This window comes from Antedon bifida, chromosome 3 (genome assembly GCF_963402885.1).
Source record: "Antedon bifida chromosome 3, ecAntBifi1.1, whole genome shotgun sequence".
Classification (NCBI taxonomy): domain Eukaryota; kingdom Metazoa; phylum Echinodermata; class Crinoidea; order Comatulida; family Antedonidae; genus Antedon; species Antedon bifida.
Window position 1 is genome coordinate 5,339,719 of NC_136228.1, and position 13,294 is coordinate 5,353,012.

At 32.2% G+C, this 13,294-nt stretch overlaps 2 protein-coding genes across 3 annotated transcripts in view; both read right to left on the minus strand.

The window, feature by feature from the left end:
* Nucleotides 1–612: 612 nt before the first annotated feature.
* LOC144838681 (fidgetin-like protein 1) lies at nt 613–7,968 on the minus strand. Of its 2 annotated transcripts, none has more exons than XM_078694117.1 (15): nt 7,925–7,968; nt 7,281–7,452; nt 6,769–6,899; nt 6,257–6,339; nt 5,111–5,675; nt 4,702–4,814; nt 4,155–4,249; nt 3,531–3,596; nt 3,245–3,341; nt 2,951–3,051; nt 2,616–2,695; nt 2,276–2,508; nt 1,580–1,799; nt 899–993; nt 613–806 (listed from the first exon to the last, which is right to left on the minus strand). In XM_078694117.1, the coding sequence occupies exons 1-15, from the start codon at nt 7,941–7,943 to the stop codon at nt 687–689; spliced, it is 2,190 nt and encodes a 729-aa protein (XP_078550243.1). In that variant the 5' UTR covers nt 7,944–7,968; the 3' UTR covers nt 613–686. The 2 variants fall into 2 exon arrangements, with proteins under 2 accessions (XP_078550243.1, XP_078550244.1); XM_078694118.1 differs by lacking the exon at nt 7,925–7,968 and adding an exon at nt 7,840–7,853 and having other exon boundaries at nt 7,281–7,451.
* Nucleotides 7,969–8,354: 386 nt separating this feature from the next.
* LOC144838089 (uncharacterized) overlaps nt 8,355–13,294 on the minus strand; it is a 28,929-nt gene continuing 23,989 nt past the window's right edge. The window contains exons 41-49 of the mRNA XM_078693448.1: nt 13,011–13,147; nt 12,348–12,576; nt 11,790–11,807; nt 11,472–11,486; nt 11,303–11,320; nt 10,714–11,009; nt 10,053–10,157; nt 9,358–9,411; nt 8,355–9,164 (exon numbers count right to left, since the gene is read on the minus strand). Of these exons, the coding sequence (XP_078549574.1) occupies nt 9,358–9,411; nt 10,053–10,157; nt 10,714–11,009; nt 11,303–11,320; nt 11,472–11,486; nt 11,790–11,807; nt 12,348–12,576; nt 13,011–13,147 (872 nt within the window). The 3' untranslated portion in view covers nt 8,355–9,164. The remainder of the gene's footprint in view (nt 9,165–9,357; nt 9,412–10,052; nt 10,158–10,713; nt 11,010–11,302; nt 11,321–11,471; nt 11,487–11,789; nt 11,808–12,347; nt 12,577–13,010; nt 13,148–13,294) is intronic.

Consider the following 13,294-nt stretch of genomic DNA (forward strand, 5'->3'; position numbering starts at 1 on the left):
AATAAACAGTTAAAGATGTATTGTCCCTTGAAACACAAAAAATGAAGGTCAAAATATTCTAAATTTAAATTGGCCATATCAAAGTAATATTAAAGTTATTTAGTCGAAAATTTGAGCCAAAAACAACAAGTTTATGTAATTAACAGGTAAATTAATTTGATTACATTTCGTCTAGAAAATCGTCGCGAGCGAAAGTAAACAAAGATTTCGCTCGAGTAGCCAAAAAAACTTTGGACTGGAAGCCAAAGTTATTTTTTGAACAAAAAAACGTCTGTATTTCAGATAAATGATTTTTTTTCGACTAATTTTTGGTGAAAGTTAAAAACTATTGTGATATTTCAAAATGACCCACTTTTTTCAAAATCTTTTTTTTTTTTTTTTGGAATTAGTCAAAGGGATAATACATCTTTAAATTTAATCAAAAAATAATGGCTAGTTTTTCTTCAAATTCTTACAGTTTTTTATCAGGTATATAAATCATCATCATTTTCCATCCAATTTGTTTTTGTGATATCAAAATAGCCTAGCATTCAACAAAAAAATGTTTTTAAAAATCATAAAGACCAGTGCTTTATAATAATACTATTAATAAAAAACACAATTATTTTTGTTAATTTTTTATTTTATTTCAGAACATTTGATAACAATTTAAGCACATTTGTCTTTCTGTCTTAGAACATGCGTGTTCAAACACCACTTCCATATTGTTTATTCCACTCTAGGTAAATATTAAGATCTTGCTGAGAAACACTTGGTCTAACAGTTTTTAAAGCTGCCTGGAAATCTTTAAAAAGCATGGGACGAACCTGTAAAAAAAGCAAAAAGCACAATAAGTACACTGCAAGAAAATCAGGGGCAGATCCAGGTCATATACAGTACATATTTTAAAATGTATTACCTGATCAGCAGAAACTTGTTGGATATCTTTGATACATCTAACTGGGCCAAGAGCAGCCTCACGACATAAGTTGGCAACATCAGCACCTGAATAACCTAATAGAGTAGAAAAGAGATTCCACCTTGGTCTATGAAGTTAAAAGTAGTAACCATATTGATTGGTCCTACTAAACACCACAAAACGCTATACATAGTGATACCACATGCCCCTGGGAGGGTGTAATTCATTTTATAGTACTCTAGGGAGTATTTAGAGGGTTAGGTTTAGTTATATTTAAGGGTGAGGTTGATTATTTAGGGGTAAAGTTGATAGGAGAACATGCATTATGTATAGCGTTGTGTGGCATGTATTGTTTAGTAGGACTTTAACTGTAATATAAATTCCTGTCATTTGATTGGACGATTGTGGGTCACATGGTCAAATTAAAATATAACCTTTCACCATTCACCTCATGCCATTATTTGTACCATTACACTCATAAACATTTATCATTTGTATAATATACATACAAGATATTCCATTCTTATTTATATTTATAAAATAAATGTTGGTTTTCCATATTTGTCTAAATATTTGTTTTAAATGAATTACAGTAACCTTTTTGGGCATTTCCCTAACATTTTCTCCAGTAGTATATCTCTTAAAACACCTCTCTTTTAAATACTCATACATTATAATTACCTTCAGTTTGTTCCTGTATGTTGTTTAGTTCACTTTCGCTTAGTACATACGCTTGTGTGCTCAGCAAGTTGGTTACAATTTGTTTTCTTGCAGCAGCATCTGGTAGAGGAATATAAAGTCTCTTGACAAGACGTCTTCGGGCAGCCTCGTCTATCTCATGAGGGCGGTTTGTAGCGCCGACCACTAACAGTCTATCCTCTGAATTTGTTGTAGCACCGTCCTTGTAAAGAAAAAAATATAATGTGATCATTGAGAGACGTTGATCACATCATTAGATACCATCAAAAAATAATAATTCTGATAATTTTTGGAAATAAAAAATAAACTAAACTAAATTTAATTTTTACTATACAAATCTAGAAAAGTATTATACCATAGAGTTATTATAGTTCACTATATCAGGCCTTGTCTTTAAAGGAAAGAGAGAGTATGATCACTCACCTAACACACTCCTAAAATGCCCTTGAGGAGTGCGATTTACAACACGCTTAAATATGGTAAACTTTTATACACACCAAAATACAAACAGCACACCTACAGCACCCCTGAATGTATTGAGGAGTGCAATTTGTAGCACACCTATAAATTTCAAAAGGCAAGGCCTGTATAATATCTTTATGATTACAAAGAAGAAACCTTTATAAGATACTGTACTGTATATCTTTATGATGAAATGCATGAATAATTTTTTTTTACCAATTGCACAAGAAATTCTGTTTTAATTCTTCTTGACGATTCATGTTCGTCAGCTGATCTCTGCGATAATAACGAATCAATCTCATCAATGAAGATAACGGCTGGTTGATGGCAACGGGATACAGCAAACAGCGCCCTCACCATCTTCTCTCCTTCACCAATCCATTTTGATGTCAACGACGAAGCACTAATACTGAAAAACGTTGCTCCTGATTGGTTGGCAATACACTTTCCTAACAAAAATAAATAATAAATCGTCAATTAAATTTGTAGTAGTTTTCTAAAAAAAAAAATAATAATAATAGAACAAAATTGTTTTTAAACTAGATGTTTTAATTACCTATGAGTGTTTTGCCTGTTCCAGGTGGCCCAAACAGTAATAGACCTTTTGGTGGTCCACGCAAACCATGAAAAATGTCTCTGCAAGAAAAGCACAATAAATTATTAAATAGTTTATCCATCCTGTAATTGGTGAATTACTTGCTGTTGGATGCGTATGACATAAAAAAAAAAAATAAATAAAAAAAAAACATCTCATTTGTTCTAAACATGAAGCAACATAACTACAGTAGTCTATGATATATACATACAATATACATAGTTGAAAATGCCCTCACCTAAACCAATATAATAAGAATATGAAATAATGACGTTAAAAATTAAAATGGTACTTACGGCCTAAGCATTGGCCACACCACAATTTCTTTAATGGTTGACTTAGCAAATTCAAGACCAGCAATATCATCCCAATGAATTGGTGGACCATTATCCATCACCTGACAAATATGTAAATATTTTATTAATAAATCCAAAGAAATACATCCATCCCCCTCATCAATCAATTCATCTTCCATTCAGTTACTGAACCTCTCCTAGACTCACAAATGATAATAAATTTCTCTTATTTAAAATACAATCACAAATGTTCACTGCATTACTTCTGAAGTTGAAAGTAAATACAAAAATTACCTCATTCATGACAAGTTCAATCATTTTAGGGTCGATATTCTTTAAACGTTCATCAACGCATTCATTGCTATCAGCACTGCCTGAATGACTGGTATTCCTAAACACAATCAATTATCACATGTATTATAACTTTTGATAAACATAGACATAGATAAACTTTATTGACACAAAATAAAACATCCATAAAAACATTGATACAGACAAAAAAACAAAAATATAAGAGACATATATAAAAGTGGTTAAGTGGTTTTAAGGACAACTTTTTAATTAATTTAATAAAGATTACCTTGTCTCTTGAGTGACATCATCTTTATTCATAATTGGAGGAACAAATTTACTGTTTAGTCCACGTCTGAAAAAATTACAACATTTATAGAATACAAAGCTTTACAGGCCAAATTCACAAGGTTGTGCAGGTTGAGGTGTTGGTTTGGTCACATACCACCACCACCAATCTCATATCTAGGAATCTCTTGACCATTCCATCTATTTTTAATCCTTGATACCATTCATTGAGCAAGTGAGTGGCTGAGCGGTTAAGACCATGGAACCATAACATTGGCAAGGGTTCGAGGCTCACTCGCTCCATGGTTCTGGTGGTAGAACGAGTCTTCTCGGATAAGGACTATAAACCGTAAGTCCAGTGTACACATCTGGTTCATGTGCACCTTAAAGAACCTAGTACATCTTTTGAGATGAGTAGGGGGTTCCCCGGAGTACTAGTTCACATACAGCCACTGTCACAAACTCATCATACAGTAGTACTATACACTGGGTCCTCTGGGAGAACAGTCTTTGACTGAAGAGGCTACCCAGTATAAAGAATAAATAATAATAATATTAGTGGTAATAATCCTGTTATCATGCATCACAGGTTCACTTCTAGTTAGTATAATAAAATACTTGATACCTTGTTCCGAGCACTTTACGACTTGTCCCGTAACAAGTTGTTGACCCGCTAGTGCTTTCTTCTCTTCCTCTATTCTTCTTCTGGTTGTTAATTGTCTGCAAGTAAATAAATGTAACAGATATATTATTGGTAGCTTTTCTCAAAGATTGTATGAATATGTACTCATGCATGCCAACATGAGTATAGTCATGGATAATTTCGAGATGCAGGATTTTGAAATATGGCTTTGGGAGAGTGGGTGGGCCTACAAATTGTGAAATGAAGTGTTCAAGCTATTGTTCTATCCTTCATTATTCCTTCAATCTTTTATTTTGGAATCTCTGGTCAATAAAAAGTACAAATTACGTATAAATTAACACAAATAAACTGTACTGACTAATTATGACGCGCTCTAATCTCAGGATGGCATTCCACCTGTATAATCGTAGAGACTAAAACATAGTGTTTTATTAATTTATGAAAACCTGGATCACCCCTTTTGAATCCAGTTGTGCAACACTCAGAATGAGAAAATGTTTGAAATCAAGTCTTGTAATTGACGTCTCACCAATTGGTCTCTGGCTGTCAGAAAGTTATTAGCTTGCTTAAGCTGGGTAACATCATCTTGATTCAGTGTTCTGCTTACATGAGATGACTTTTTCATGTCACATTCATACATGTCTATACATTTGAATATAAAATGTTTAAAACCCTTTATTGAATATCTAATTGCAGTGGGTTTGCACAACTCTATTTAACTTCGTCTCAGTCTAAAGTCATTGCTTTGCTTTTATGTTAGTTCACCAGTTGGCATTACTATTTTTATCGAGCTGTATTTTATGTATGAAATTCCATTTGTGTCAAAATAATTTACCAATATAGTCGAAATACAGAACCTAGACTACTGAGAAAAGCTTGTACAAACATAGTTTGTATTGGTACAAACAATACAAACTTTATTATTTAAAAATATTTACCATGTATTGTTCTCTTGTTCCCACTTTGTTGTTGCAGCAAGTCACCACCAAATAGTCTGCTTCTGTGTAGATTTTGTCTTCCAGAATCTGCAGTAGGCCCTGAACCTGAATATTTTCTATTTAGATCTACATTATTAAGACATGAATTTGATGTACTAGGCCCTGAATCTGAATTATACAATCTTCTGTTTGAACTACTAGGTCCCGATTCTGAATCATAAAACAATTTATTATGGTTGACATTTGAGTTCCTATCTGACTTCAACAAACTTGATTTCTCTTTAAGATCAGACTTAAAGTGACTTCCAAAAACAGACAATGTAGGATTAAACTTTGAACTTTGACCAGAGGTAGCATAAGTACTACAATTCTGTTGCTTGTAATGTCCTCCCTCTGTTTTCAAATTACTGTTCTGCTGATGATATACTTGATGTGAGATTGTAGCTGGCTTTGCACTTTCTGGTTGATTTTGACAAGCAGTAACTAGATTTTGTACTCTGTTGGTTTCTGGTTGTGTGTTTCTAACAACGATGGTAGACTGGTTCATTTGATTTGTCTTAAAATCCTGTGTTTGTGAAGAGAGAAACAAAAATGCGTCACAAATCCTACTGTAAAATAGTCTCATACCGCCGAGTAGAGACTGATAACATAAACAGCTGGGCTGAGAATTCTTCTACCCAACCTAAAGCTTGGTGCTTGCTTTCCATCCATACTAACACCATATCCATTCATAACCATCATATTATTATGATGACGATTATGATGATTATAATGATGGTGATTATTAAAATGATTCATTCATTTTAATGTTCTTTACACCCACCCCTAGCTTCTGTAGCTCAAACATTTAAATATTCATTCATTTTACTTTTATTTCGGAAACAGACGTCCATAGTTACAAAATCAATTGCATAAATAAGTTTAAATAAAAAAGGCAGACACAAAAAAAAAAACCGGTATCAGATCATCTCAGGATCTCCATCATTTTGTTATGGAGCCTGGATGATTCAAATGATGATACCATAATACATTCTATCATTTCATTTTTGCTAGCTGACATTCTCTGTAATAATGAAGACAGATTTTCCCAAAAGATAGGAAAATCAAATGTTTAACTCAACATTAATGTGTAATAAATCAGCTCACCTGTGAATGTTTCAGCATCTTTTGTATATGTTCATTTTGAAGCAAACTTTCTGATGTAAAAGAACTCCTCCATTCTTGACTCTCTGCCAGTACAAAAACATTTAATTTATTAATTACAATTAATCAAACTGATGTATTAAATGTGTTGCCTAAAAAAACTCTCTCTGCATTTTATTCACCCTTCACAGCCAGTGTGGTCATATAAAAGACAAAATTAAAGCCACCTCATAACCATGCTCTTTTTTTCTCTTCAGTAATAATTTCAAATTTTTTGTTTCCAATATTATCCTTTTTTCATAGTTTTCTTATATTTTTTAAATTTATAAATATACATCATTTAGGCAACTAATAGAAATAACACTCTTTGTTTACAGTACTGTAGTTAAAATGATTTGGTATTCTAATTTGGTTTTACTAGTGTGTTACAGCTCGAACTGTTCTACTTAAAGTGTGGACTCTTATCACTTAAATATTTACTTGTTTAAAGTAACTTTAACTAGCGATGCAATTACCATTTCTATGATTGGAGCATAAAGTTAAAGTTTCCTCAGCGTAGTTATTAAGGTCTGTTTGCGAATCAACGATGCTGGATAGTAAACCTCCATACTGTTTTGTTAGATTCATGGCGCCACTGTTTGAAATGCTAAAAAGTTTATTGAAAACAATGCAATGTAATACATAATGTGGCTATTTAACACAAATGTAAGTATACAGTATACACATTTTATTGAAAGTGAGATTTATTAAAGGATGAGTATATAAAAAACAAAAAATGTAACCATCTCCTTTCAATAGAAAAAAATCACTAAATAAAGCATGATTACAATTTATTACAAATATATTATTAGTAACAAATAAAAAACAGGATTCTCTAAACTACCAAACCAGGATTTTGAAAAAAAAATTTGCAAAAAATGCTTTTCCATAATTTAAAATGGGCTGAGAAAACCTTTCTGGAGAAAGGGAAGAAGGGAGGGGAGAGAAGGGAGGACGAAGGGATAGTTGACCCTTTTTTACAACAAACCTTTTATTGGCATGTGCGACTTCAATTTGTGCCAGGATACCTCTGAGTGCATTAGCCTTTTGTACACAAGTTGCATCACTTGATTTTAAATCAAAATAACATCTTTGCCATTTATTCAACGAAAAGGTTTCTGTTGTAGACAGATTCATATTGTAGTAGGCTTTATCCAATTCTGAAAAAAATGAGAAAGTACTACATAGGCCTAGCTAGCTAGGGCAGCTAGGCCTAACAAACAGCACTTAAAATAGATAGTGGCTAATTAATAAAACAATACTCTAGTAGTTCAGTCTAGGCCCTAGGCCTATGCCATCTCAGACTACTTGGCTAGGCTGGTAGGCCTCCTAGCCCCTACCTAACCTAGTAATAAATACTACAGTACTACTAGGCTAGGCCTAGCTAGGTAGGCCCTCCTAGGCTAGCGCCTAGCCTGGCCCTACTTCTACTAGGGGCCTAGGCTAGCTAGGCCTAGGCCCCCTAACTAAGGCTAATGATAGTATGCCTAGCCTGCGCCTAGCTATGCCTATATCTGATCATAATGTGCCGCTGACTTGGGTACTAATTACATTTCATATAGGCATATTTGCTATGATTCATAATTTATGTCATTTGAAATACGTTTTTTAAGCTAGGCTACTACACTGTACCTTCTTCAATTTCAGTCATGTTTTTTTATTTTGTAAACTCCCGCAAGACGCCCTCTATAGATTGTAATTGCATAACTATTAACCAATCAGCAGACTTTATTTCACCAACGTTTCACGTATATTCATCATCATACTATATAAAGAAGTTGGGCTTGTTGCTAACTTATTTACACCATAGACAACTATTACCACAAATAGAGGCCTACAATTATGATTGCAATTTTACTGGTTCCTCCTGCTTGTACAATGGTCAAACTTAAATGTATTGTACTGTAGTTAGTTGGGCTGTTAGTCCGCCATTGTATCTACAATATTTTCATATTGAATTATTATAGAGAAATTCCTCCTACCAAATCATTTGCGAAATAGATTAGATAGATTTATTCCCAAACTAATAACGTATACACAATCAAACACACAAGTCTAACCATTATTGCAAATATTATTTTATTTCACTATAACAAAAGTGATTGTCTGAATAATAGTGTAGTTTGCATAGACTATATAAATATATATTTTACCCGTTAAACCACGCTGTCTAAAGTAAGCAAGCATGTTGCCTACACATTATTAACACTACGTTTATTATGATTCATATTATGTATGCTTTTGCATACAAACTGAAGCACTTCAAAAATTCAACCAGATTAGGTGGTTTACTATTGGTTTAGCCTTCTAACACTTTATGCTTGAGTTTCCTACTTCTTTAAATTAAGAAAAAAATATTGTTATTTAATAAATCTTAGCGTATACAAATTATTATTATTATTATTACTATCTAACAGTTTTTTGTTCGTTTGTTGTAATTATGATTGTTAATTGTTAATTATTCATTGTTATGATAGTTATTCTTGCTTACGAATGTCCTTCTTTTATATTATAATAATTTAGGAAATATGTCTTATATATCATTTAGATGCTAATTTGATTAGCTAAATAAGTACACCTTGTCACCATATTATTTATATTTTTTGTTGACAATATATCAAGGAAGATTTCTTTGGTAATAATCTCCAGAAAAGCCAAAATAATATTTTTCACACAGTGTATGCAATAGTATTTATTTTAGTACTGGTAAAATGAACTATTTTTACATATAAAACCCCTAGTCTTTACATATAAAAATTCCTATTTTGTTTGTATATTACATATAAATATCTATTTTATATATAAAAAACTACATGATTATTTATATTTTTGTATATACTTGATTTCATTCATATTAGTTTTCAGTCATTCCTGCACAAAAATAAAAATTAGTTTAGTTTCACAATATTTCCAAATTGTTTAAATGAAAACTGAAAAAAAAAAGCCCAAATAAAAAGCACAATTATAAAAACAACATTTATTCTATGTTTTTTTAATGTCTTTAAAAAGATATATTTTCTGATATTGTCATTTATTTTTGGCATTAAAATAGAATAAACTAACCTTTAATTGTTGGCATTATAGTTGCGTGTAAATCCACGGTTATAATAAGACTGCGACTGTAAAAAATAGAAATAAATAAAATGTATGACAACAAATATTGAGATGGTCCACGCAAGATGAGGGCGACCAACAAACATATGAGAACAGATGTTAATAGTAGTTCAATTAATATTACAATTTGAAATGATAAAGATGAGGAAATCTGTGGGAATAAGAAAAAACTGCCTCAACTGAGATTTGAACCTGGAACCTTCTGCATGATATGCAAATGTCCTAACCATTACACCACTGGGGCTTTCATGGAATTGTTCAAATTCGATTGGATAGCAAATGAAGTATTATTATTTACCAGTTATTTCAAGTTTTGATAAGCTTCAGTCCTTCAGCCAAGATTTTAAGGCAAAGTATATTTGTATACTGTAATTTTTTTTTTTTCAAATTCTTATTGATATTTCAACTGAGATCCAGCAACAGTTACAGATTGTTTTTATATAAATTGAGATCCACTTTCTGTCACCCACAGCTTGTATGTTGCTAGGTCAATTGAGAGCTGTTACCTAGAGCATTGCTATATATAGCATATGCGACAACAAAATGTAATGTGCCCATATATGGACATGAAGATGCACATCACACCTTTTTTGTAAAACTAGTTTGATAGTGTGGACAGAGCCTCAGATTAAAAAATAATACATACTAGTTCTTCTTCCTCAGCTCCAGTTGCTATATATGGTCGTACAAAGTCATTGTAGTAGGAGCTGGGAGAACCTTCGGACATGCTCATTCTGCTACCACTCATTCTCTGAAAAGTAACAACATTAAAAGTTAATAACACTTAACACAAATCAACGAGTCAATATTATGGATTTATATCACAGGATAGGACTTATATTAGTGAGTGCATGGCCAATCTATAGAATGCACTATAATAATTACATCCAAACATAGAGAAAAAAATGTTCCAAATAGGTACCTAGTAGTACAAGCTAAAAAGAGGTTTTAGTATATCACTAACAATCAGGAGAAATTGTACTTCAAGTTTTGTCTACATTATCAAACTTTATGTGGCAAAAAAATGTCATGTGCCCATATACTGTATGGATACGATAATGTCATATCACCACCATATTATTTGGGAACATCAAAGTTTTTTTGTCAAACTAGTTTGATAGTGTAGACAGAGCTTTATCATGATCAAGATTGACACTTCAGCCCATTAGAATTAATGGCTATTTCAAGAAAGTTCTCTTAATGGATTGTTCCATTATTAGTGAGAGGGAGTGTTTTGCTTTAAACAGGAAATAGGAGATTACTCTGAGTATCCAAGAACTCCCGCGAATTGTGAGGTGTGTACTAACCTCAATCCTTGGAGCATTCCTTATAACATTAGCCATATGTCGCATTCGACTCTCCTCACTGCTTGTTACGCTCTCCGTTTCATAGAAGCTATCTACATCATCGTATTTCACGCCCAAAGGATTGTGTACAACCCTACTGGCATATATTCCAGGTGGTGTGGGATATTTGGAGAATGGTCTTGCGTGAAGATGTCTTCTTCTACGAAGCGCAGCACCCATAATGCATAACATTAGCACTAACACAAAGAGGAACACCGCAATTGCTGATGCCACAATTATAATAATCACAACAGTATCTGATAAGATAAAAAACAGTAAATAATAAATTAGAAATAGAATTCCTTAAAAATGATTAAATATGTCCTATATTATCTATGTATGTGTTTCCATTGTTGTTTTTGCTTGCTTTCTTTTTGTAAGAGGATTCCATTGGAAATAAGTTTCACATTAGGAGTTTCTATGCTGCATCTCAGCTTACTGTTCTTATTCAAATGTTATTGTAGTGTTTTACTATGTTTTAAATAATCGTTGTATATATTTGAGATGCAAACAAATCAAATGAATAAATTAAATAATTCAAAGTTCATACCTATTCCACCATCTGGTGCTGAAAAAAAAAAAGGAGGAATTATTAAATATTGTAAAAAATATATTAGTACTGTACTTCATAATATGTATATGCATTTAGTATGCTGAATATGTGGTGAATATAAGGTTCTAAAAATGCACTACTAATAATGATAATTTAAAGGTCATACCTTCTGTTGTTGGTACTGGAAAAAGAAAGGAAAAATAAAATTATTCTTACAAAATAATAATATTTTACATTGAATATATAATATATGTATATAATATTATATATTATATAATAAAATTATTCTCAGTAAATAATAGAAGCAAAAAACATTATGAATTGTGATTGAAATATAAAAAAAAGCACAACAATAATTTATGTTATCAGTCTCAAAAACCTTCTGCTGTATTTGGGAAATTGTTATGGTCCCAATATTTGTTATGTTAACATCAGTAAAAGAGATCTATAAATGCTAATGATGATGATAATTAAAATGTCATACCTTCTGTTGTTGTTGGTACTGGAAAAGGAAAGGAAAAAATAAAAATTATTCTTTTATTTTTTAATATAATATTATTTTAGATTGATTATCATTGAAATAAAAATTATTTACAAGAAATAATAGAAGCAAAAAACATTATAGATTGTGATTGAAATATAAAAGAAGCACAATGTTATTAATCTCAAAAACATTCTGCTGTATTTGGGAAATGGTCTCAACATTTGTTATGGTATGAAACGTTAAAAAAGGGACTCAATATACTATATTTTACTATATCTTTGGTCACTACTCTTTCTCAACATAAATGTCAGATTTCTCAACTTTTAAAAATGAATCTCAGTAGTCTTAAGCTCTGTCTACACTATCAAACTAGATTGACAAAAAAGTGTGATGTGCCCCAACATGGTAGTGATATGCCCACTTATGGTAGTGATATAACATCATCATATCCATGGGCACACCACATTTTTTTGTCACATAAAGTTTGATAGTGTAGACAGAGCTTTAAAGATCATTTTTCTGAATGTACAGTGCATTGTGTTACGGAAATGTACTCACCTGAATCTACTGTTATGCTTGATAGTTCAACATTTAAAAGAACACCATCAGCAGATGTAGGCAGGCCTTCCTCGGCAGCAGTCTTCAACTTTTCTTCTACCATGGTGGCCGATACATTAGTGCTCGTCACAAAGCCTACATTGGCTTCTGCTATAATGCTTCCATCTGTCAAACTTGTCACTTCACAGTTTACATAGTCATTAAATGCAGTGTTCAGGGCATATCCAATCTTTAAATGAAACGAAAAAGATTGTTTCACAGGTTATGTGTTGAGACAGTCTAAGTAAACTATTATTTATATTTTAATATAGAATCCAGTTATATGTATGTCAATTAAAAATTCTTAGAGAAAGTAAAAAATAATCAATCTTAACTGGATTTAATTCAGTGTACAGGGCAGTTTTTAAGTGTAGTTTAAATCAAGGAAGAGTGAATTTGACTCTTCCTTGATTAAAACCTTTAGTACAAATTCTGGTCATTATCCCACCACACCAACTCCTCTCAGGAGGCCATTAAAATGTGGTCTTTTTGATACTCCATTAGCGCACAACCCCTCTCCACCACACACACCCCGTCCCACAATAAATACACATGCACACAGAAGAAAGAGAGAAAAAGATAGAAGGAGAAGAAAAAGGAGAAGAAGAAATTCTTTTTACTTACGGCTGAGCATGCATATCCAGCAATTTGAATGTATCTGTCTGAGGTTTCATCTGCAAGGCTGTTATCAAATACCGCTTCATCTTCATTGCCATCAATACCAACAATTGTAATGGTCACTTCGTAGATCACTCCAGGAGCTAATAGTACAGAAAAAGCAATTAATATACTACTGAAAAATAGGACCCTCAAAGGAGCTATGTACGTAATGATAACACACCAAAATTGTGGATACTCTATGAGTGAGATATTTCAACATTATGCCATTAAGAGAGGTTAGCCTTCAA

Bases quoted from the DNA above. Each gene is read 5' to 3' on its own strand.
- LOC144838681 (XM_078694117.1), bottom strand. The intron at 2,696-2,950 runs GTAAGTACCATT...CTTTTCTTGCAG, and splicing joins GTGTGGCCAATGCTTAGGCC to AGACATTTTTCATGGTTTGC. The intron at 1,800-2,275 runs GTAAAAAAAAAT...TTTCTTTACAAG, and splicing joins CAGAATTTCTTGTGCAATTG to GACGGTGCTACAACAAATTC.